This window comes from Trachurus trachurus (assembly GCF_905171665.1).
Source record: "Trachurus trachurus genome assembly, chromosome: 5".
NCBI classification, from domain to species: Eukaryota; Metazoa; Chordata; class Actinopteri; order Carangiformes; family Carangidae; genus Trachurus; species Trachurus trachurus.
In genome coordinates, this window is record NC_139896.1 from 19,863,433 (window position 1) to 19,890,433 (window position 27,001).

At 41.9% G+C, this 27,001-nt stretch overlaps 1 protein-coding gene across 1 annotated transcript in view; it reads right to left on the reverse strand.

Moving 5' to 3' along the window:
* Nucleotides 1-27,001, reverse strand: part of ptprt (protein tyrosine phosphatase receptor type T) — a gene marked incomplete at its 3' end in the record, with an annotated part of 280,480 nt that overhangs the window by 64,489 nt on the left and 188,990 nt on the right. The window contains exons 18-22 of the mRNA XM_083971093.1: nucleotides 23,458-23,612; nucleotides 18,769-18,849; nucleotides 18,430-18,465; nucleotides 6,647-6,739; nucleotides 5,057-5,151 (exon numbers count right to left, since the gene is read on the reverse strand). Of these exons, the coding sequence (XP_083827219.1) occupies nucleotides 5,057-5,151; nucleotides 6,647-6,739; nucleotides 18,430-18,465; nucleotides 18,769-18,849; nucleotides 23,458-23,612 (460 nt within the window). The remainder of the gene's footprint in view (nucleotides 1-5,056; nucleotides 5,152-6,646; nucleotides 6,740-18,429; nucleotides 18,466-18,768; nucleotides 18,850-23,457; nucleotides 23,613-27,001) is intronic.

A 27,001-nucleotide genomic window follows, 5' to 3' on the forward strand; every position in this document is an offset into this window, starting at 1 on the left:
ATAATTATCTCGGCATCATTATCAATGCATCCGGTAGCTTTAACAAAGCAATAAATTCCCTCACAGATAAGGCACGCAGAGCCTACTATAGCATCAAAAGCTCACTATACAAATTCAATCCTCCAATTACAATTTGGCTAAAATTATTTAACAGTATAATAAAACCCATACTTATGTATGGAAGTGAAGTGTGGGGCCCTCTAATGACACAGAGGCACACCTCGTGGGACACAACACCCACAGAGAAATTTAATCTTCAGTTCTGCAAAGAAATCCTCAAGGTCCATAGAAACTGTCCAAATCATGCATGTAGAGCAGAGCTGGGACACTTCCCTCTCTCTCTACACATGATTAAAAGGTCAATTAAGTTTCAGGTGCACTTAGCACAAGCTGATCCTGACTCCTATAACCACAGAGCCTTTCTCTGTAACAGCCTCTGCCCAGAGACAGACCCCCTGAGTAACACCAGAGAAACCTACCACCTCAAAATCGAAGACCTCCAAAATCTCTCCAAAACTCACCTAATATCAATCGACAAAGAGAACAAAATAAATTATATTAACAATTGGAAAAATGAAATTAAAACCATCAACAAATTGGAATGTTATCGCTCACTGGATAGAGAATACTCTCCAGCACAATATCTAATAAGCGTACAAAATCCCAAACAAAAACACACATTGGCAATGTACAGGCTCTCTGACCATCAACTAGAGGTGGAAAAAGGTCGGCATAAGAAAGAGTGGAAGCCCAGAGAACTAAGAACATGTAAACACTGTTCTTCAGGAGAAACAGAAACTGAGGCCCATTTTCTCCTCTCCTGCCCTCTGTACCAAAGTGAGAGAGAGGTGTTCATACAAAAGATAACTGCAGCAGATCCATCATACCAAGGGAAAACAGGTGACGATCTGTTAAAAGTATTTCTGGGAGAAGATCCACAATTTGCTAAATTAGCTGCACAATATGTAACATTCTGCCACGATACTAGAAAAGTACACGAATGCTGATCAGAACCACTATTGATGTCATTTAATATTGTTGTTGCTTTTTATTATCATTTGTTACTATCAGAACCATTATTGATGTCACTTAATATTGTTATCATTTTTTTTAAATTATTTTTTATTATCATTTGTTACTCTCATCACTTAAGAACAATATGTGTATGTTTTATATAGTATATAACAACTTGCAACAGTCTAATGATGCCCAATCTTACCACACATATTTATTTTTTGTTTCATGTGATGTAGACTATGTATAAGAGAGAGAGAGAACTTGATCAGCACACACATGCATGCTCTCACACACGCATAGGGTAAATCATTTTATGTATATTTTTTATTTATTTGTATATTGTTGTATATATTCATGAGTTGTACTGTGTCATTGATTACTAATGCTTTGGCAACATAGTTCTTTTAACTGTCATGCCAATAAAGCGAATTTGAATTTGAATTGAATTGAATTGAATTGAGAGAGAGAGAGAGAGAGAGAGAGAGAGAGAGAGAGAGAGAGAGAGAGAGAGAGAGAGAGAGAGAGAGAGAGCGAGCGTGTGTGCATGATAGTATGTAAAAATGGTTTTTCGAATACACCAAGTAGGAGGCTTCTGTAGAAGGTCTGTACATGTGTAATTGTGTGTGTGTGTGTGTGTTTGTGCATGTGTGTGTGTGTGTGTGTATATTTGCATAAATTGTGGGTGGCTGCCCTTTTTCAACCTGAAAAAACAGTCTTAATCAGACTCCTCTTCCAACATTTTGGACACACACACACACAGCGGCCTCTGAGGTACCACTAAGTGGGTAGTTCAGTTTCCTGTAATAATGTTTGAAATTAATAAAATGATTCCATTTTAAAAACTCAACCTGAATCATGTCAGTTGGGTTAAAATCGGGAGCCATGTTGTTTCCATGTTTCTTTTTTTATTTAATTATGAACTCAACAGATGGAGTAACTACAAAAAAACTTCAATATCTGTTGGATGTCGCTTTCCTTTCAGTTAAACGCATAACTGGAAGGTGAAGAAATCAAACGGCTTTAATATACATAGATAACTGGCAAAAAGATTTTCTGGAACTTGTTTCTATGGAAAAAGCAGCCTCTGTTCTGTAAGATCTGGGCAGTGACCACACAGATCCTCTGAGAAAATCATGTCTCTCCTGAAAGAGAATCAAACAGATGAGGATACACCTTGACATAACATTGACAATGATGAGCCATTATGTCCATTATGTTTATTTAGTTTTATTTATTTATTTATTTTATTTATGTGGTACCCATGATATGCCTCCCTCTCTATGCTCTGGTGGTGGGAGAGAACGGGATAAAATGTCCTCAAATGTGAAAATGTTGTATATCTCTCATTGTGAGCAGATAGCCTCAATCTATGCTTCTCAGCACTGTCTGTGTGGTGCCTGGTCCTGGTGGGTTAGGGTCTGGCCCCAGTCCTGCCCGTCTCGGAATTGGACCACTCCCTCTGTGTTGTGTATGTCTGTGTGTATGTGTAGTGTGTTCATGGAACTTCTATTCATGTGTTGTACTTTTTGTTGTTGTTGTCTCTGTTGTACTGTATCTGAGAAGAAAAGAAAATCTATATATTTAAAGGTACAGTATGTAAGAAATCTAAAACAACTGGCCGTAAAATCCTCTTAATATGTCACAGAGACTCAGGAATAATGTTCATATAACATGTTGAACTCACCAACAACAATAGTACAGCCAGAGTATTTGCATTCAAAATCTTTTTTTGCAGACTGCAAATCATGTTTATGTTTTGAATTTACGTGTTTACATGTTGCGCCACCTAGCCCTCTCTCCCAGTCACGGCGGCGTCAGTGGCGTTTCAGCCTCAGTCTGCTTCCACTGAGCTGCCGCTACGGCTGGGAGGAAAAACGAGATCGCTGTGTTTTGAATTTGACTGCAGTAACCGTTTTTGGCCACATTCTTACATATGGCACCTTTAACTCAACAACCATTTAAACTAAATAAATCTTTTATCATTCCTAAACCTGCTACTGTCCACATCTGCTTGAAAAATACATTTGCACAAAATACACAAAAATGGCCCAATTATTAAGTTGTTTCAGTCTCCATCTACTCCATTATCCTCCACAGCTGCATCAAATGACAAATCATTAGCGTTGAGTTTCCTGTGTGTGCTGGCCACTGTTACATTATAGAAGCTTGGCAGAGACTTCAAACGATGTAGAATGTCCCTTTAAATGTGAAAGGTGTGATCCCGGTGGGGAGCGACATGTTGACAGTGCGGCTGCTGTCGGTGTTAGTGGGGTTAATGGGCTTCAACACTGGAGGTCACATTGCACACAGAGATGGGAACAAGAAGATGCCATATGGGCTGAGGTGCACACACACACACACACACACACACACACACACACACACACACACACACACACACACACATGGATGCATCCAAAACACCCCAACTGTACGGACACTTAACCACAGAAGCCTTTTACTGTACACTCACCTGACAAGACCTGACAAAAACATAAGCTTCCACTTAAACAAGTACACAGAAACACTTTTAATAGACCGAGTGTGTGCGTATATGCGTGTGTTTATGTGTGCCTTTGCTCTTGTTTCGAGAGTGTGTGGTTTTTGTTTTTTGTTTTTCAACCACTGTCAATTGAATGTTTCTACATTTGCTGCTGGTGACAGGTGGAAACCACAAGCACCACTAATAATGCTCTTCTCTCTCTCTCTCTCTCTCTCTCTCTCTCTCTCTCTCTCTCTCTCTCTCTCTGTCTCTCTCTCTCACACACACACACACACACACTGAAGAATAAATCACATTTGCTCTCCCCTAAAACGTATCAGTGGATATAAACCAAAATGACAGAAAGCAAATGAAAATATAACGTACGGCATCACAGAGGGACAATTTTCAACACGCATGCAGAGCCGATAATAGAAAATATTCATTCTTATGAGAGGAGACAGAGAGGAAAAGACTTGGGCTCATGTCTCCTGAATGAAAGAACGAGAGAGAGGGATGAGGATTTCGAAGGAAAATGAGGGGATAGAAGAACGATTATAAAAATGTCTGCATGTGATAAACTGTGCTCTAAACAAACAGTCACCTCGGGCATAGGGAGAGGGAGAAGCTTAAAGAGGGAGAGAGATGGGATGGGTGGAACAAAACAGGAAAAGATAATAGAAAGAGGTGGAGAGAGAAAGAATGAAGCACAATGCAGACAAACTAAGGGAATAAAGGAAAGAGAAGCGATTAAAACCAAGCAGAGGGAGAGAGCGAATGATAGTCGGGGGAAATTGTGAGCGAAAGAAAAGAAAGGGGGAGAAAACAGATAAAACTAAGAAAAGTATAAGACTGGGGATTATATTAGTGAAGAAACAAGTAAACAAACAAAGCAAGAGGCAGAAAGTTTGTTTCACAGCTGGCCTGTTTGTTTCTCTGATCACCAATATTGATGGTGAAGGTTAATAATTGATAAGCATTGGAATTCGTAAAAGAACCAAATCCAATCCCAACAATCTAGTATGTAATGTATAAACACGTTTTCAGTCTTAACATTTCATCATGCAAATGACTGATTTCAGCTGCCGTATCCCATCTGTTTTCATGTCTGCCCTGTTTACTCTAATGACGTTTTTAGTTCGATTGAACTGCACTGCTTTTGATTTTTTCATTTATACATTTTTGTAGCACACCTGCTACATTCTCTTCAGGGTCATGGCTGCAGCTGAAGCACATCCCATCTTGCAAGGATACAGCTTGGACATGGACCAGCCTTGCTTGGGGCTTTGCTGCACACATATTTTTTATGATAATAGAAAACCCTTCTCCCTCTGACTCACTGCTTCACCAGCAGTTACATTTCTACATTCTGGGGTCACAGGGAGATCTTTATTACACCTATTATTTGGGTGCTGTAGCTGCAGACCTTTGGCCTTCTTGCTAATAGCTGCTTGTAATGTTGTCTATTTAAAGATTGATGTCTATTTTACTGTTGTTCTCATTATCTGCCTGTTTGTGTGTGTGTGCGTGCGCGCGCATGCGTGTGTATGTAGTCACCTCATATTCCTCCTTGAATCCATAGCCCTGTCCACATTTCATCTGGGTGATGTGTTGGAGGAGGTCGGCAACTCGAATGGCCGGCTGGAACTGGCCTGCCTGGAACTGACCTGCAAGTGCAGAAGCAAGAGAGAGGAAGAGATGAATATGTAAACAGGACGGTTTGATAAAGTGCGTGGGCAAAAGAGTGGGTGGATTGGATGGATCTTGAAAATCATTATACCAAATTGCAGTTCTAATCAGTATTCATGTTGCGAGTTCCCTGTTAAGCTAAATAACCAACTTATGTCCAATCAATACAGCAGCTAGCCAAAGTACCACAGTAAATCCTTTCTTCTAAACTAATGAAGTGTCGAGCAAACTCAGTGTCAACACGTTTAATGGCAACTTCAATCTCTCTGCTTTAGTCGAAGTAAACTGGCTACAGTTTAAGTAGTTTTAAGGTAGCTGTTACTAACTGACTGATAAGATTGATAATTACCTGACCAACTGAATGACTAAATAATTAACTGACTACCAAACTAACTAATAACTAGGTGAAAAAACTCGCTAAATCAGGTACAGTATCACCAAGTCGTGGACCCAAACGCTGTGATGGTTCGGCTGGTTTATCTCTGATAAATTTACGAGAATACCATGGGAAAATGTACTCAACTAATTGTTGATTTTATTTAATGGATATAGAGGCAGGTTGCAAGTTACAATTTGGACTTTCTGAGGTTCGGATTAATGGCAAACCTACTGGCTAACCTTTTAACTGATGGCTGACTAATTATTAATCAACTAGCCAGCTAAATAAAAAAAACTAACTGAATTTCATCAGCCAAATATTCAAATAACTAACTAAATGACTGGATTACTGACACATGGAGCAAATACTCGGAACTACTTCCGCTTTTGAAGTCACTCTGCCGAGCAGCCGTGTGGGGAATGTAGTTTTGGCTTTGCATTTGCCTCGAAAACAACTCTGTCTTGTAATGTTACATTATTATTTCAGAGCATGGTGAATGTGCAGGTCACAACTTGTCCAAAGAGCATTTTGGAGTTGTTGGATTGAGTATTAGATGAGTTTGATGAGGGAAAAGCGAAAGTACCGTGCGCCGTGCAGAGCTCGGGTCTCTGCCCCGCTGATCTAAAAACAGCTAACCCTAATCCAAAATGTTGAACTATCCCTTTAAATAGCTGACTACGCGACTGAAACAGTACTGAATACTGTATTGAAAAACTTCCTGGAAACAAATAAAGTCATTGAAAAAACTCATCTGAGGGTCTGAATGACTAGCAATAGCTTACTTACAATCTGATGTTGCTGATGTACTGTAAGTAAATACCACATTAGCTAAATGATGGACAAACTGCTGGTTAACTATTTTACTATACAAAAAACAAACAAGCTGACGAAAGCTTAATTTGTTAGCTGGCTAACTAGCAACACAACAAACTGGCTATGTGACTAATATCTACCTTACTAACTGGCTGACTGTCTGACTACAAAACCAAAAGCCAATGAAATTTCAGATTGTGGACCAACTAAGTGACTGTGTAAATTTAACTACTAGGTGGCCGACTACCTAAGTTGTGATCACGTACCGCTTTGGTAGGAGAGCTCCACAGACTCACAGCCTCCATAGGGAAAACTCTGCAGGGTCAGAGAGGGCTGGGCGAGCGAGGGCTGACTACTGTCTGTTAATTGAGAGAGAGAGACAAAGAAAGGGAGTGAGGAACGTGTTACCATGACAACACACACGCACGCACACACACACACACTGCTGATACACTCGTCAAGATTGACCACCGATGACAAGTGATGAGTCAAATGAGTCACTTAGCACCCTGAGCCCTGATTGGTGGGCATGACGGGAAACTTAATTGGAAAATCTCTCCCCCAATTAAGGAGTGGACAGATTGATTGGATTGAGTGTATGGGCTTAATTAGTGAGGACAGATGGAGGGTTCAGGGGACGGAGGGAGCTGTGGAGGAATGTCACATGTCAGGAGCTGCGGCAGATAATCAAAACGTTCATGAGGCTTTTTAAAAGTTTTGAGTCACTGTGGAAGAAGTTGGTTTGAAAAGAGGGAGAGAAGAAGAAGAGGGCAGAGTGTCAGAGGAGGAAGAGTAATAAATTAGCTTATAATAGTTGGACAAAGACTATTTTAGTTATGTATTGCCCAACCAGTCATGAAATCTGAAATAGCTCATATTTAATTTCCTCATTGTGGTTTTAACAAATAAATAAAATGTGATTTTAGTATGGCATCTGGTAACCAGCCAGGCCCGTAGACTCAATGAAGTGTGAGTGTGTGTGTGAAGGAAAAGGGAGCTTGTAATATAAAACTGCACAAGTCTATGTTTTCTTAATGGAGCTATTTGCATGTTAATGACGACTGTGGATTCATTAGTGGCCTAAAGTGGCTTCTCCATAAGCCAATCAAACACCGGCTTCCCTAAACGAATGAAGAATGAGCCGGCCACATGGGTCACTGGAGCTCCTACATGTGTGTGTGTGTGTGCATGCGTATGTGTGCGTGTGTGTTTGAAAGTATGTTTTGTGAGAGTGCGTGAGCTCTGCAGAATGAGGAACAAAAAGTACAATAGCTTGGAATGAGTGATTCAAAACAGCTGAGAGGTTTGGAAGTGATGCAAGAGACAAAGACAGAATGAGGAGGTGAGAGTGAGGAGAGCAGCGGATGAACGGAAGGAGGAGTAAAAAAGAAGGAAAATGGGGGGATAACAGCAACAGTAAAGGAAATTGCAGAAGAGGGGAGAAAAGAAAAGAGCAGGGAAGAGAGACAAACAGCTGAGGAGAAGATGGGACAGTGCAGGGACATGGGAGACGGATGAGGGGGGGAGAAAGGTGAAGAAGAGACAGGTGTAGACAGCTGAAGAGTGAAGGAGAGCTTGGGAGAGGTCAGGACAAACACACAGTGTCTGTCCACTGAGACAGAACTGGGCTGTCCTCCCGTCTCCCTCCAGGGGAGCTCGGCACAGAGTTTCCTCCAGCGCTTCATCATATCACATAAATCTGTATTAACTCCTGTCGTCCTCCTCCCTGTGTCCTCCTTTAAACTGTTCGTCTCCTTCCACTAATCTGCTCCGTCAAATACGTTTTAGAGGACGCGTAATCGAGTCTGACACACAGCAGCATAAGGGGAAGACCAGGTGGACGTTTGGATGTGTAAAGTTCAGTACAGAGATGCTTCAGAGTGACCCTCCTGTCATGTTCAGGTTCTTCCTTTTTAGTTCAGTTTGTGCTGCCTCGGTAGTTGGGGCTGAGGAGGGATGTGGGTGGGGTCTCATCCCCGAGGGCTCAAAACACTGCAGCTTAAAGAAAACACATGCAACGACACAAACACGCTACAAATTCAGAAAACAACTCCATCATACTCACTCACCCATCACACAATTACACACACACAAGCTACTCTGGCGCTGGGACGTGTGTGTGTGTGCTTGCTTATCCTACTACAGTATGTGGAGTTTTGTGTATATGTGGGCCTCTCTCTCTCTCACTCTCTCTCTGTGAGCGAGTGTGTGTGTGTGTGTGTGTGTGTGTGTGTGTGTGTGTGTGTGTGTGTGTGTGTGTGTGTGTGTGTGTGTGTGTGTGTGTGTGTGTGTGTGTGTGTGTGTGTGTGTGTGTCTTAAACTCACCAAGGTCAAATATGCATTAAGCCAGGCATGAAATGGAGTCGTAGCAGCAGCTCCACAACACTGACTATGATGAAGACATCTCAATGCTAATGGGGAGATTTATTGACCCCCACAGTCACAGTGTGTGTGTGTTTGACATCGGCATACGGAGAGTGCTGAGTGTGTGTGGCTACACTGGGTTTGACAGTGTTAGAGAGTCATTGATTGAGAGAGAGACAAGTGTGTTGAGAGTTTTATGCATCTGTGTGTGCTTGTATGTGTGTGTGTGTGCAAGAGTGAAGGCCATTTGCGCTGCTGTCACTGAGTGTGTCAGTTAATGCAGTCCTTCATGCTTGGCAGTGTGCTGGCTATATAAAGTTCCCTCCTCCTCCTCCCACCCTGTGACTTTATTAAGACTGTGGCTGTGGATGACTTGGACGTATCACAACAGTGTCGCTGTGTTAACTCATAACTCCACCTACACAACCAGTGCACACATTTCTCCACCTGCACATCTACAGCTTTCTATCCTTCACAGTTTCACATAAATCCTTCACACAACTTTCCATATGCGAAATTAATATACAGTATGCACCTGTATTTAATTTGCATGCATGAAATATATGACACCTAAAAGTACATACATTAAAATTAATTAGAAATTGGAGCATTAATATCTAGTCCCTACAAATATGTATGTTTATGTATACACTGTGATAATAGCATATGGTGACATATGGCAACATCGCTCTTGATAGAGGCAATACAGTATGTCCTATATTGTGAATGCTTCTTTCTTTGTCTGAGATGTACTGTAATGTTTCTATAATATTAATGGACACCTGCCAGCCAGTTAGTAGTCAGTGTGTCCTGTAGCTGTGGCGACATCCCCAACACCCCAACTGGCAATTACAGATAAATCAAATCACTCTGAAGAAATTACTTCATTACAGGAGCGACTGGATAGCGTCTGTGTTTTGTCTTGTTCATTACAGACCACAGCGGCCCACACACACACACATGCATATACAACTGGTCTTGAATAGTTAAACAGTAATTGGAATTAAATTAAATTAATAGATGTACGTATTAACATCATGATTCCACTTCCCTTATAAAAGGATTTATGATTTATAATTAGGTTATTATGATCTTATAAACCACAAATAAACATTTACAAACACAGCCTCAAAGGCTTACTATTTGACAAGGTCACGTTAATGTTTACCATCAATTAATCACACAAATATTAGTTACTGCCATTTATGACTAGTAAAAGGAACAAATTGACTCGATTTTGCGAAAACGTGAGTCTGCATCAGTGTATGAAACTATGTTATAGCTTGTTTACAGTTGTGCATTATTTACAAAGTTAATTAATAACCTAATCATAATGAGGGCAATCTGACTGGTAGAAGTGGTGACAGCATATTTAGTTTTTCCAATCATCATACATTTTGTAATAAATATTGTATTATATGGTACATTACATATCATATTAATAGTGCAAATATTAAAAAAGAGCTACCACATACCTGTCACCTCTCCTGACTATTACTACCTAAACTGGGCTTCATCTCCTTTTCCTCTCTCCTGCTCTCTCTCTTGCTCTCTCTCGCTCTCTCTCTCTCCGAGAAGCACAAGGTGAAGTTCAACTCTGTTTCAGCATCGCTGAGCCAGGGCCGAGGACCAGGCGCCAAGGGCTGAGGGCCGAGGGCCATTGTGTGAATTCTCCTTGGAACATGGATGAAAAATCTGCTCTGATATTTGAAACACATTACAGCCTGTGGTGGAACCGTGGGCTGCCATAGCATAAAAGATGGGAAATAAAAGTGCAGCTGAGCCGCTGTCCAGAGGTCGAGGAGAGGAGGAGGAAGAGGAAGAAGGGAAATGAAGTTCAAGTAGCCTGGGAATCAGACAACAAAAAACTGCAGGCTGCAGGTGGGAGCAGGTGGAGGAAGAGGACTCTACTGGTGACATGGGAGGCTTCCTCATTCTTTAACTGAATTTGTGCTTTGCTTATAACCCCAAGTATCCCCCAATTGGGGGACTGTACAGAACAACCACAGAGCCACTACTGCACTAATTATGAAAGAATATAGTCCTATTTTACATCAAATCAAATCATTTTACATTTAAATCAAACGTCATGAAGCACCTCTGTGTGGACCCAGTCGCCACATTTCTGGCTCGTATACGACTGTACATTATGCAAAACACATCAGCTTCCGCTCATATGAAAGAGCCGGCTACAAAGACTGGAACGATAGCGGCTACACAGAAGCACGGCAGAGAGAGAAGCCAAAAACGAGCCAAGTCGAGCAAACACAGACACTGCTTGGTGGTTGTAAATTTCCTCTTACCTGCCGTGAAAAGTTTGTCTTATGGGTAAATCCACAATATTTCCAGTTTGACCTTTGACTGGTGTTACATCTAAATCGGTCCGACGGCTACTGATGGGCTTTAGGACCCGGGGGGAACCTTTACGAGCGCTCTCTCTCTCACAAATTGAATCGTAGGCAACTGGACTTGTATTTGTCCAGGAAGACGTTTCGCCTCTTATCCAAGGGGCTTCATTAGTTCGTACGCATCGGTCTCACTAGTCCGCAGTGGTCTGACCAAGACAGTGGAGTAAGGTATTTAAAACATTGGAAGATCTAACTTCCATCTGTGACAGAGCACAGTGGATATGGAGCTGATCAGCTGTGTGTGAATTTTATAGCGGCAAAAAAAAAGAAAACCATCAGCGTGTATTCTGTCAACAATTCCACAATGCAGTGTCATAATATTTACATCATTCCTTTTGCATGGACCCATTGAGCTACACTTTCATCTACAGCGTGTTAACATCAGTGAGGCTGCAGTGCAGCAGAGACCTCGGTGATTAAAGAATCACTGTACTGTAACGTTTTGTCACAGTATCAAAACAGACATTGGTTTGAATGAAAATATTTTGTATTATTTTAATCCCTCGTGTGTATGTTAATTATCTTCATGCATCAGGCTGTCTAGTTGCCCAGACTGAGCAGCTGGAGGCCAATCCCCCATCCAACCAGGATACAAGGCTAATCCTTCCTTTCTTAGCAGAGAGAAATATCAGTCTGTAAGTCTCTGTTCACCAGTCACTTCTCTCTCTGGTCCTAACTTTGCCAGATAAGACTCTTTCTTTGTTAAATAAGAAACTCTGCTGTGGAGCAGATTTGTGCGACTGTTGTGCAGCTGCTCGCTGACTTCAGTGAGCAACTCATGCACAAACACCCACCCACACACACACACACTCACATATCTCTGTTCTACCAGGGTTGTGCCAGGAACTTTTTTCAAAGAAAGTGGCTTATTATACATGCGTACACAAAGGCACACACATACACTTGTAGTCATTACACATACATGACAACAGCCACACACACACACACACACACACACACACACACACACACACACACACACACACACACACACACACACACACACACACACACACACACACACAAGAGCCAGGCTGTGTGAGTCAGTGATTTCTCTCCTCTTGTCAGGAGCATGCGAGGTGAAATGAGGTAAGCCGCTGGGATACTGTCTAGACCAGTTGATCTCTGTGACATACAGTCCAGATATATATTCTGCTGCTGCTCTGTTGTTTCCTCCATTTATCGCTTCTTCTCCTTCTCTCTCTCTCTCTCTCTCTCTCCGTTGCTACCTCTCCTCTGTCTCTGTGTCTTTGTTTAGTCTTTCAGTCGATCTGTCCTTCAGTTTTCAAATCGTGCTAAAACTGAATTTGCAAACAAATTGAGAACACTGCAAAGTAATTAAATACATGATGTTTATCTTAGGAGCCAACTGAAGAACTCTCATTCGCTCTCACTCTCTCCCTCTGTTTGGTTAGCAAAGTCGTTGTTTTCTGCCTTGTTCTGCCCTCGTCTTCTTCTCTCACTTTAAGATTCACTCTCTCTTCATCCATTATAATACACATTAATACATATTCCTTTTGACATACAAATGTTTCCTACATTTCTTCCCCCATCCACACGACCCCTTCACTGACCTTTGTCTTTAGTGTAATGAACAGACTGCAGAGACACAATCTACTCCCTGTTTACAGACTCGCACATCAGTGCAGGTGGTGGTCATGTGTTTTTGAGTGTGTTAATCTGGTCAGAGGTGTTTTTAGTTTGAAAACCTTGTGTTAATATGAAAATTTAGTCGTAGGATGAATATATATTCCCCAAAGTTTTCTTCACATAAATAACAAAAGTGAAGGCCATTGAGGGAGAACTGTCGCAAAGTGATAATTAAACAATTCAGTGTGAGTACAATAATGAAAAATATTTTAAACATGGGATAAAAGAGACAAAGTGAGTGAAGATTATGTAAATCTTTCAAAGTCAATATCCTAAATATTATTACAGTATCTTTTAGTATGCTTCTATAATAGATGGAAGGATGACACTTTATGAAAACTTCTGTGAACACACGCGTCTCATACTGTCAAATATATCTGTAGTTTTCTTGTGCACTGTGCAAACGTGATGAGAACCAAGCCTATTTTCTAGGCCTTTCCTCGAAAATTGCATATCCATAAAAAAAAAGAGTATATCTCTGCAACCACAAGGTCTATTTTAATACTTTTGGTGTCATAGTAAAGGAAAAAAATGTAGAAATTGCTGAGATGTGTACATTTCAGTATATATATCTATGAGCTTTGATTTGTTTTGATTCTTTCTATCTCATTTTTTTTATGTTGCTCAGGTTCCCATAGGTTTATATCTGGCTGTTGTTTGGGTTCTTCTGCCATTGCTTTGGTTGTTTTTACTTTTATGTCAAAGCATTTTGTAAATTGTTGTCTTAAAATGTGTAAAACATTTTTTTGTACGATATTAACATACTATAACACATTAATGTAGAGAGATATCTGCACAAAGAGATAGGCAACCACAGAAAGCCACAGCGGAGACAGACGGCCACAGACTGACAGACTGAGGACAGAGCTGCCAGAGGAAATGACTAAGAGGCCACTAGACGTGAATATAAGCTGTGTAAGCAGTGAGTCAAGAAGTGGCTGGAAAAGTGCACAGAGGCTCAATCTTCCCTGAGCACATAAAGGTTAAAAATGACTATCTCCCAGCTCTGCTCTCACCTTCAATTACCCAGCACTGCCACATTATGGCCAAACAAAATGGCTACCATTAGCCATAATCACCTTACATGCAGCCTAATGCTATGCTGAACTGGACTGGGGAAAATAATTGCCTTTCAGTAATAACTGCGGTTCAGTAATGCTATGAAAAAACTACTTCCAGGACGAGCAGGGCTGCAGATGGAAATTACAAGTTCTCTGCCTTTGGACGCTCCAACACTTCCACTGTGCACAGGCACGTTCGATCTTTCAAGTGCAGTGCATCTTCAAAATATCCACCCAAAGGCACATTGAAAAGAAATGACATATCTGAAGTTCCCGGCAGGAAGTGGAGCTTTTACTCGACTAGAATATGCAGCTCAGCCTCTGTGTCCACCCTTTAACAACCCAGAGGAGTTTCTGAGAGACAACCTGATTTAAATGAGCACAAAAATCCTGTATCTGATGGTGTCTTGTGTTTTCTCTGAATCTTCACATACAGCACAGGAATGTTTATCTTCACACAACTTTGCAAAACTGGATTGCATTATGTCAGCTTTTGCAGTTCATAAGATGTGAAGGGAATTCTAGTATATTCTTCTATTCAAGTTCTTCTCTTTCTTCTGTGTCTTATTTTAGGGTTTGATATCTCTAGGATGTAAATCAACAGATCCAATTTGATCCAGTAAAAAAAGACCAGATTTCAGGTTAAAAAAAATCAAATACCGAATGCGTCGGGATGATGGGTCCAGGTGAGCAGGGCTTGGTGACCGCTTTGTTGTGACATCACAAAGTCACAGAGTCCTGACGGTTTTAAGGCTCAGTTTCTGAGTACAGACTGAGTGCATTTCTCTGTGGACTGAGATTATATTATATTTTTTTACAATTTATTATTATCAATAGAACCTAAACCTATTTAAGTGTCAGTTCTTACAGTACTTTCTGTCCTCTGCTCTTTCCATCCACCCATGAATGACTAAAGGTGGAGGCCTCACAGATGCTGCTGTGTGTGAGCAGGCTTCATTAAGGCTGCCATTAATGCTCCTATTATTCCCTGGGTGAGAATATTTTATTGATGTCGCAGCCAAATGATCAAAATGCCTGTAGGCTATGGACGAAGCGTGACTGAGGGAACAAACCTCACACTGTTTCCTAATTGTTTTAGTGTGGTTAAGCTCTAAAGTCAAACAAATGAATGAATAATCCCTCTCTACTTTCTCTTTGCACGTCACATTCACAACATCGTACACAGCAGTAAATTACAAAAAAAAAAAAAAAAAAAAAAAAACGTTTGTCACCTGCAAAAGCAATGTTTCTTTTCTTTTGATGCCCTTGAAGCAGCAAACAGACGTGGGCAAAGTTGTGATCTTGATCTTGAGCGTCTCGGTCACTGAAATGCCTTTGCATCACGGGTCTGCGTGTGTGTCAGTGGACTTGTGAAACAGCATGTAGCTAATTAACCACAAAAAACCCTCTGATCCGCGGTGAAACATGACTTCTGTGGAGGCTGTCCTTGGCGCCCAGGCACAAACGGAAGCTGACGCTCGCTGCAGCAAAACCTTTTAACGTACATCAGCATCGGAAATTGATTTTTACAGATGGAAATGTGTTTTCACAGGCGCCCTGCCGTCAACGTTGCTTCTTCCTGATCCAGAGGATTTACTTCATGTCAGTGTTAACACTGTGCACGGTGTATGTCTATACCGATGTGTGTGTTTGTACTGTACCTCTGCACATATTTGTAATTTTCTGATGATCTATTTATGCGTATACTGTACAGTATATGTGTATATTGTGTGAATGTGCTCTGTGTGCTTATATATGCAAGATTTTGTGAGAGAGTCCATACAGCATGTCGTGTGTGTGTGTGGGTTGGGGTAGAGGGCTGGGGGGGATGGGGGCAGAGATTTCTGTTGGGCCTGCCAGCTGTATAGCTTTCAGCATAGCTCAGGTGTTTTCTTGGCTATGGTAATTGAACACACATACACACACACACACACACGCCCCTAAACCCTCTCTGCATTGCATACTAGATTTACCCAAGCTCCTTCTCCCTGTCTTTGATCCCTCAATCTGTACGTCTCTTTCTCTGTTGCTCTAATAGCTTTCTCTCTCTCTCTCTCTCTCTCTCTCTCTCTCTCTCTCTCTCTCTCTCTCTCTCTCTCTCTCTCTCTCTCTCTCTCTCTGTCTGTCTTCTCCTTCTTCTTGTCAGAGGCTTGGATGGTTTTGGGACATGTCTAAATATTGGACTTTTAAGAATGAAACATTCTCTCTATTAAATGATCAGCGTAGATGATATGAACAAGCTGATGGTCACAATGTTAAGTCAAGAATTAAAGTGAGGATGTGTCTCTGCCTTCGAAGGTCTGCATCAGTTTCCAAGCCTGTGGGACTCACTGCCTTTTGTTTTCCTGTCTTGAGGCTGTTTTTGTTTATTCTTCTAAAATTTCATGAAGTAAATCAACTGTCTCTATTTAATTAGCCCGCTTGCAGCAGTGTTGTGCTGATAGACTGAAAACAATTTGAAGCATTTTAATCAATGAAATGTGCTCAAGAAAATTAATGAACCTTAGCGGCCAGAACACAGCACTCAGACACTCTCAGCCCTGTCGTCCTTGTGTCATTTTAGAGCCTTTTCGGGATCAAAAGGTTATTGTCCAAACTTGAAGGAATTATTTCACTGTCTGAAAATTGAAAGGCAAATACAATACCATTTTAACCTTCTACTTTTTTCTCTTTCACATCGTTCTTCTTTTCAACCCTCTCTCTTCCGTGATTCTGTACACTCCTATTCTGCTCCTTGGCTTTTGTCGCTAGGAGCACTTTGTTACGACTGTTACCAAACCACCATCTCCTCTTAAACCTAGCAAAGTTGATACTTTTATTATTGCAACTATGGCAAGTTAGGTATAGGTACACCTCTCGGCACAGTCCATACAGTAAGTTTATTGTTGTAACCGTGACAACCAAGGCTAGGTACATCTGCCAGGAGGGGCGCAACTTCAGGAGACACTGATATGGGTAAACTCAGAGGACTAGACCAAACATCATGTTTTTATTCAGATGAACAAATACATGATGATGATGATGATGATGGTTCTGAAAGAGGGGGGCTGAGAGAGGGAGTTAATGTTCTGCTCTTACAGCTGAATGGACGAGTGAGAGGTCAGAGGGAAGGAGAGATAATTGAATCATTTTAATCAGAGAAAAAGAAACGATGGACGTTAAGAGCTGAAGAGAAAAGAGGGAGGATGGTGGAGAAAATCAATCCAATCAGGTGTGGCAGACGAACGAAGCAGAACGAAAGGGGGGAGATCTGTTGTGTCGACAGAAGAGTGAGTGAAAAGATGAAAGCAAAATGTTTATTTCTTGTTTGTGTGAATTTAATGTCGTCACTTTAGTTCCAGTGCTTTTCTCCAGTGTTTGTGCTGCAGTTTAGTTTACGTCTTTGCTCTGAGAACAGATGGCTGCACAAAGCGCTGATGTCACTCTGTAAAGATGAACGACAGAAAAACTGTGCCACCACACAAATCGCTCAGGCGACTGTTTGCATTCTGCTTCACCGTGGCCTGATGTACACCAATGAGTGGCTCAAAGGGATAGAGAGAGAGAGAGAGAGAGAGAGAACGGATTCAATAAACGAGTTTAAATCTTTGAGACACTGGTGGTGAGATGTGATGTGTTTGTTTTCTCTCCTTCACTTTTGATGAAGCAAAGAAGGATGAGCAAGAGAAGAACGTCGGGAGAAGGAGGAGAGGACAGTATGGAACTGAGAGAAGAAACCAGGTGGAAACCAACTAAGTGTTGTTTAATCGCTGATTTATGGAACAATGAAAGTGGGAAAGGAAGAGTAAAATGAAAAGGGAATAAATGAAGAAAGAAAGGAGTGGAGGAAAAAGGATAGGAAGAGGAGGGAGGATGTGATGATGGGGTACAGTCGAGAGAAATGAGAGATGAGAGGATGGGTGGAGGAGGTGGTAGGAAGTATTATCACACAAAACAGAGACACTGGCAGAGAAATGTCATATCTTATACCTGTGTGTGTATGTGTGTGTGTTCATGCTACAGCTTTTCCTACACACACACACACACACACACACACACACACACACACACACACACACACACACACACACACACACACACACACACACACACACACACACACACACACACACACACACACACACACACACACACACACACACACACACACACACACACACACGTCACACTTTGGCACAGACCAGAGCCAAACTTCTTGGCTGATCAATCTGGCCAACAGACGGGAGGGAGAGGTGAGGAGGGAGGAGGACGGAGAGGAGGAGGGTGAGAGAGAAAGACAGAAAGAGGGAGGTAGAAAATGGTTTTGACATTTCATTCTGTCCATTTATGTGTGTGTGTTAGTGTGCATTTGCACATGAAGTTGCCTGTCTTGGTGTGTGTGTGTAACTTCATCTTGCTGCTCACATTTGTTCTTGCTCATGCTCTCTTGCACAGACAGACAGACTCACAGACAAACACAAAGCTAAAAAGTCATTCACCACAGTGCTAAAAAACTGAGATAAATAAACAAACAAACAAACACACAAAGAATCTGTCAGGAATTTAGAAGAACATAGTTTTACTCACCTATAGAAGTCGTGGCTGGAACTGGTTCTTTGGACACTGCACACACACACAAACACACACAGAGTGAAAACGCAAACCAGTAACTTTGCATCTGTACATATTGGGTCATTGGCCTACATTTACATTTGTCCACTAAGAAAACTAACTGACATTTGGTCTCATATCAGTGTCTCTGTTTCATAAGCTGCATTTAGGAGAAATTAGTTTAAAACGACTTGAAAAATACAAAACAGCTCCTCCGTTTAGCACATCGTCACTTCAAATACAGCTGCAGAAAGCTCATCTCCACAGAGCCTAAAGCATCTGCAAGGAATACGTTGTGTGTGTGTGTGCGTATACCTGAGTAGTAGGAATTCAGCAGGGATTTGCTCTGCAGTGTCTTGCTTCCCTGCACAGTAAAGGAGCAGGTGGAGGGGGAGGCTGAGGGGGGAGAAGTCAGGAAGAGAGCGAGGAGACGAGGAGAAAGAGGAGGAGGAGGAGGAGGAGGAGAGGAAGTGGAGGTTTGACGAGGGAGGAGGATGGTGGAAAGAAAGTGTGGGACAGGATGGGGGGAGGTGAACAGAGAGAGGAGAGGAGGGGGGAGAAAAGATGGTGGGTCAGTGACCTCATCTAAAAACAACAACAATCAATCATCACAGGACACAATTAACAATGAAAACAGAGTGAGATCAATGCTTCACATTCAGCTGAACGAGAACAATCCGATAACACTAATGGCTCCGTCCAAGCTGCACATAGTTTTGACTCCGCCTCAGTGAGGCCGCAATAAAATGTGACACACGCTCATCGCTGGTCACTGACCACGACTGGGTGACAGCGGTGACAACGTGATATGAACCAATGGAGGGTAACGGAACAGCCACAGTTACAGAGAGGAAACCGTTAGACTGAGACAGAATAAAACATGTGTGTTAATCGTGCATCACAAAAACAAGAGTGTTAAAAGGAATTTGCATTAACTTGTAATTATCTCGTTAACTTTGACAGCTCTAATTTGTGTTCAATGTCAAAAAGTCATCACAGTTCACAACATACTCCATGTTTTTGTTTTGTTTTCTGAGCTTCAACTTTCCTGCTGCGCCCAAACGCCTCGCAGTGGTTCATCAGATTCAAGATGACCACTGTGGCGATAAGGTAAAAAAGAAAGAAAAAAAAGCTCACGCACATTCAAAATTGCAGTAGATGCTGAGTCCGAGGAAGTTAAACAAGGCAAAAAAGAGAACTCGCAAAACACTGTGGGGATAAGGTCAACAGAACGATAAATCTGTTCCGCTCTGAAGAATGCAAGCAGAAACATCCCTGAACTCACCATCAGGACCTGCTTCCTGAAACAGTGAGTGACAAGCTACAATTGCTATGGCTATGGAAATGGAAATGTATACACTTACACACGCATCTACACAAAGATAAAAGGGAGATTGCTGCGAGACTGACTGTGACATATTATTTGCTGGTTAAGCCTGTTCAATAATCCACAGCAGATACAACACCGCTGCGGCTGTGTGTGTGTGTACATGCAAAAGTTGTGTGTGTGTGTGTGTGTGTCAGAGCTGGTGGTCATTAGTGGAAATTCTCCTGTTAAAGGGATCCTCTTCCTCCCTTCATACTCACTGAGCAGATGACATGATATGCCTCCTCTCTCCTGCCCTTTCCGTTCTCTCCCTCTGTCCCCCCGCCCTCCCCCCACTCCCACGCCCCTCCTCCCCCCCTCTCTCCTTGCCTCATCAACTCAGCTCAACTCTCCTCCCATTTTTCTTACAGCACTTTTACTTCATTTTCCCTCTTCCACTGTGTTTCTACTATTTCATGTTTACCTCATGATTTGGTGACCAGATGACACAAAGGGACAAAGAACCAGTAGCTTGATGGGAAGTGGTCCGAGATTAATCCTAGCGAGACGAAAATGTATTTATCACTTTCTGCCAAATTAAGTTTCAAATGTAACATTTAAAGGCTGATTCAGGCATGTTATTTTGTCCCATTTTGTAATTCCCTGATGTGACAATGTGTCTTCTCTCCTCTAATTCCTATTCAGATTCTGTTTGCTCCACTGTTTTCAGGAACAATAGCCCAACTTCACTACAGCAGATAATTTCATTTCTATCTTCACCTCAGTCTTCTGTCCTCTCTCCTCCTCCTCCTCCTAGTCTCATCTCATAATACCCCCAAACACAACAATGTTTCCCCTTCCTCTGTGATAAAATCCCTCTCGTCTCATGCGCACCGGCGTTGTATGCTAATGCGTCGCAAAAGGAAGCTCAACTTTAATACAGTGAGGAGTGAAGCTGCATACGGAAAGAAATGTGCTTTGACAGCAATGTCCTGTGAAGACAGCTGGTGACTGGGTGAGAATGCAATAACACAAAAAGGTTATTTGCCCTGCGAGGGGGCCGTCCGCACAAATATTGTGTCCCCCACCTTGTGTCAGCGTTTTTCTCCCTGTCTCATTACGACTGAGCCCGGATCAGTGTGAGTATATACTGTAGGGGCGAGTGTGTGTGCGCTTATGTTTTTTTCCTTTTTCAAATGTTAATGCAATAAGACACCAACTGTGAGAGAGGAGACATAGACACACATGCAAACTATGAGTACTGTAGATGTTGTAATTTACAGCTTTCCCCTAAATGCGTCCCATGCAGACTTTCACCAGGAAAATCCTGTTTTCTGTTTATTTGTCCTTTCCTGGAAAGGACAAATAAACTTAATCGTAGACTACAATTTACAAATGTCCCCAAAATGCCCCGTATTCAATTCAATTTATTTGAGGTGGGACAGTGCATGTTCATGAACGAAACATAAAATCGTAAACTAGCCGGATTGTAGCCACAGGCTAATTTCCATCCGTTGTCCCATACATAGATGTTCCCTAGTACAAATACAGTAACAATAAATAAAAAGAAAAGCGTGTTATAAAATAGCAGCATTCAGTTTACAGTACAGTAGAATAATAATAATACAGATTCAGTACTGTAGTACGAAAGTAGTACAAAAGTGCAACCGTGTCAGGGATAAAGTGCTTACAATCATCAAAGTGCTTAGAAAGTCCTGGCAGTAATATCTAGTAAAAGCTGTGTTACAATGATAGGCCTAAGGATATAGATTGATCACTTGCACTGCTATGAATAACTAAAAGGTATATAATAATATAAGTAATAATATATATGCAGACTAAATAGATCCCACAATTGACAAATGCCCCCTAAATGCCTCACATGTAGACAAAGAATATACTCCAATGTACAAGTTTACCCTAAATGACTCATATGCATACATTTTTACAAATGATCACAAACACATCTCGTGGAGGTAATGGGACACCAGTGTCAGAGGCCCCGGTTAAAGATAGAGGAGGAGATCTTTTTCTGGAGCATTTTCTACTATTGCTTGAAAACCTCTTCACAACCAGATTGCAACCAATTAATCAATTGCATTTTTTTAACCTGCACATTCAACACGCTATGAGATAATAACGGAACGTTATGAGACAGAGTTGTTTCCGAGCACAATTCATGCAAAACCGCTGATGCGCGTTCCCGTCGTGTTAACAACCCTTCCTTAAATCTGTATCAAGCGATGAAAGGATCAGACTCCCGATGTTTGTACGGCTTGCAGCCAGGGACACAGCAGATAGGGTTTGTTTACCCACCCCGAGTGATGACATTAGGAAAGATGGCAACGCTGTGAATATGGTCAATGGGCTGCCGGTGGGCCACCTGCCACCGGGCGTAACAAGTTTTCTGGGGAAACCCTGGTATCTGTAGTTTTTGGAGGTTTAAAGGTGTTTAAAACGTGTCAATGTGAGCAGCCATCAGGGGCCGCTCTTCTTCTAGGCGGCCCAAACATTTGCCTGGTTTATCTCTCCGATGATGTTCTTCTGCCCTACAAAAGAACATTAGTTCCTCTGGATCACTTGGCATATAGAGGGTTTTCTTTTTATATCTTTCCAAAGCTGACTAGAAAATAATCCCCAACTCTATGTCCAGGAACGAAATCTGTATATTTGGCCCCGGGCAAAGTCTTGTTAATTTTGCCTGGAATTAAAGTAAAAACTGTGCCCAGTGGACAGTGACCTCATCCAATCAACCCCAGAAAAAAGACTCTTTATTCACAAACTGAGCCAAAATGTAATTAGAGACTGCTCAGTGTTCCAAACAGTGACGAGTTTATCTAATGTCCAAGGTCAAGACGGGAGCTCATTTCCTATATGTTGCAAATTCTCCAATAAAAATGGTCTGGTCTATTTGAAAGCAAAGAAAATGTCAACGTTTTAAATATCACAGCTTTAGCCTGATAAAAGTGCTCAGTGCCTAAGTGTATCCGATGCAGAAACATTATTGTGCGTCAGCAATGCAGCGTGGACAGTTAGGGGAAAAGTGCAGGCAATTACGGCCGGCATTAGCCTGCTACTTAGTCCCCTCTCCGGCACCCCTGGCTTCCAACGGCCAAGCACTCCCAAAAGGCCAGGCTGACATTTTCAAGAGAAAAATGCCCTTCTGAGAGGCCCTGTCTAATTACCCTAGACACACATAGACACACACAAAATCTCACAAAGAGATGTGTTCGCCCGTGTGGCCATGCACACGCACGGCAGGGCGACCGTGGTAAGATTGAAGACGCACACAGATGCATTTGTGCAAAAACAGAGCGAATGTGCGGCTCCACAGAGCAGAGAGAGCAAAAAATGATTAGGACAGCATGAAGTAAGATGGAGGCCGGTGAAGCAGCACGACACACTGCTGATAGAGGAGAAAGAGGAACATTTGGAGAGTTTCATTATAAAATGAAATGTCCACTATTTGTATAAATTAATCTGACAAAATGATGAATGGCTCGGAGACGGAGGAGATGCAGATTCTCCAGCACAGAGAAAGTTTACTGTGGGAAACATTTGCTGCATGTTCTTCACTCAGACGTTAGATTGGGACCGTAAATCTCTCCCAGCAGAGCTCATAGAGACGCCGCCGGCTGCAGGCGGTAGATTTAGGAGGCGCATTGATGCTCAGAACGACGGCTGGGAATTGGACTTACTGAATCCGTTGAGGTCCTGGTTGGAGGTGGAGAAGGGGTCGTCTTTGTGCAGGGTGCTGACTTTAGTGGTGCTCTTATCAGCTGTGGTGACCGGACCCATCTCCCTCTGCTGAGTGGAGCTGCTCGCCGTCTCCTTCTGCTTCTTCGCCAACTTCCTGTAGAGGCAATGACACATACACACAGACATACACAGATATAGAGGCACTCTCATGGATGTGTGAATACACATTCAAATCACAAAACACAAACAAACAGCACAGGGATAGAAACTGCCTCATTTAAAACATGCAGACACTCAAACACATGAGGGTGAAAACTGTTTTATGCATTGGAAAATCCAAATGTTTATCATTTCTAATTGTTTGTTTCGTTTTATTTCGTATTATTTTCCACCTCAGAGATGTATCCCTCTACCTAACAACTGGTTAATCAGCTCCTAAAACCACACAGGTATCTCCCTCCTATAGTTGTATAACCTCAGTAAAATCTGCCTCAGCCCAGACAGAGTAGTTTCACATGAGCACACGATGACTCTCTTGTCTCTGTAACTGACTGTGATTGTTTGTTTGATGAGCTCAGGGTTCAGAATGTTTCTCCAGAGCAATTAAAGCAAAGTCAGGACAGATGACGTGAAGCAGGAGGGAGAGGTCGACGTCCAGCTCGTTACTTTACGGGAGTTGTAGCTGTAGAGGGGCGAATGCTGATGAGAAGTCCCCCGAGTGTTGTTGTGGCCCTGTGATTTGTTTCCTTCCATTTACTCCTCACATGTCACTACGTCCCATCTGCTGGCCATTCTGCAACGAGGCCATTCTGAGTTTTACCTTCAGTTTCAGGTCCACTGAGACACCAGATGGCAGAAATGACAGGAAGTCATTACGACCTGACACACCGTGCTGGACGACTCGCCAAAGCGCGCAGAAGAAGAAGCAGCAGCAGATTTTTTACTTTCTCATCTCTAGAAGCAGAAACTGTTCTCTGAACCCGAGCACACTGGAAGTGATAATTAGCTGGGATTGTTCCACTGTGAGTACGACTCAAGTCTGATGATATAGTGCAATTGAAATGACCTCCATGTCCTGTTCTGCAACTTCATAGCAAAGAGAAAGACAAGAGTCTGGTTCCAAAATTCTGACACAGCTACAGAACCTGTAGTGGCACTTTTTATCAACTACACACTTGAGCGTTGAATCATCATTAAATACTTATTTATTATTTATAACTCTTCCTAGATTCAAACCAATACATGATCTGTACACACAGTTCAAATGTTTAACTCTGGATTCGTAAATTCATCTATAAAGTGTTTAATGATTATATTTTCATACTTAAGTAATGATGGCTTCAGCATTTATAAATTAACCATCCTGTGAATTACAAACCAGTCATTTAGGAGATGTCAGTGGCTCATGAGATCATTTATCATTTAATGCCAGCAAATGATTACCAAAGTATTTAGAATGTATGCTGTGGTGATTTAAACATGTGCTAGTGGCTGGTGAGTGAGTTAACAGATGCTAATACTGCATTTCATGATTCATTCAGGAAGATATGACTTAGTTAAACACTTCATAAAACATAAACACTTACAATGCAAGGCATTTTTGTGTTACTTCACACAAGTTAGACAATTGTTTAGCACATCAATTTTGACCATAAAATGAAATTCTCAGAAATTTAAGTCTGGATTTTATATATTATTTTAATTTTTCACATGTGGCCCTGATCCTCCCTGAACTACTATGTTGCTCCTCACCATCAATGAACATTTAGTTAATTTTAAAGTTAGTCTGTACTTAAACTTTCTTCTCCTCCCAGAGACTCAGATTTCTCACGTTGCATCAGAACGAGCTGTCAGTGTTTTTATAAACTAAAAACTGATCCAATCCATAATATGAGAATCAGTAACAGGTCAATTTTACAGCAGATTTATCTCCTTCTGAGTCATAGAGAAATAAATAAATACACCTCACACGTCCTCCAGGATCCACCTTCAATTTAAAGTATCAAACTTCGAGTCACGATTAGCTCATAGTGGGCTGTGTCTGTGTGTGTGTGTGGACAGCTCTGTGAGCCAACACTTGATCTCTTTCGAGGCTGTTGAAGAACTGCGTGTGCTGGACGTTCAGTGTTTTGGCCAGTGTGTGTGTGTATGTGTGTGTGTGTGCGAACACGTGGCTTTTGTATCTGGCTGCTTGGCGCACACTGGCCAGTGAGTGGGAGCGTTTCTCGATAACCTATCACGATGATTCTGCCTCGTGCGCCTGTTCACATGTGTCTCTCTCTGTAGGGCTGCTCCATCCTGTGCCACTCACTCCAAACAGAAATGAGCAGAAACACATGACTTCTACTTTTACTGAGCATCATGCACATCGCCACCACAGTGAGTAATCAATTTCATGAAGCACTGAGAGGTCGAGTAAATGCAACGCGGCGTCTCTAACAGAAAGAATGGAAAAGAAAACAAACTTAGGTGAAGACTAAGCCCTCACCTGTACTTTAACTTTCAGTTCAATCGGCAAAGAAAACTCCTGATTATGAGTGTTTTGTCTGTTTTCTGAGATACTGAGCAGATCAGGATCAAATTGACACTTATTTGATAGCAAACTTAAGTGGGTGGGAGGTCAGCTCTGACAACCTTTAATGACCTTTCATGCATCTGTGTAGTAACAAGTCCTGCAGGCTGTGGATTTTGCAAAAAGTAATACATCAAAAAACAAGAACAACGCATATTGTGTTTTATTTTGAAAGGGGGCGGACGTGTATTACGTTCACGCGATTTAGCAATGGCTCCGTCAAATATAGAAATGCTATGTATTGATAGCGCTGCAGTGTGGAGGAGAACCACTGCCGGGACGCTGCTGAGACGTGCCATAGTGCGCCCGGTGGAAATGCTCTCATTGATTAGAGTGGCAGTGATCAGCTGCGGTGACCACGGCACAGCCATTTGGCGGCGCTGACGGATCCGGTGGAGATTAAAAATTAGATAAACGCAATTAAAAAACATAACGCGCTAAACATGACTGTAATTAATTAATCGCAATTAATGCGATAATTTGACACCCTTAATTGTATTGTGTGTGTGGCTGGCACATTCACATCAACTATTTGTTTTCTCTAATGTCAAACCTGGTTTGTAAAAAGATTTGTCAAACCAGGTTCTTTACAATACACGTGGTTTTTAAACTCGTTCTCTGAACCACTGCATAAGGATACAGCAGGGAGACGGCCCGTGGCTAGCTGGTTAGCATGCTAACTTCTATAAAGGAATTGACTGCTTGTTTCCACATCTGGAGACAGATGTTGGTGAGTAGATGAATGAAGTAAACAGCTGTTAATACTGATATTAGCTATAGCTGTAGCAGAACTTACAGGTAGCTCCTTTAATACAAACAGGAAGTCGATCTGCTCTGTTTGAAATCACCAAACACCTAAAAACATAACAGTAATTTACACAGTCATAATAAATATGCGTAAATACACAATGACTGTGAGACAGGATGAGTCAGAACGACGACCTCCTGCATCAAACTGAATGCAGCTTCTT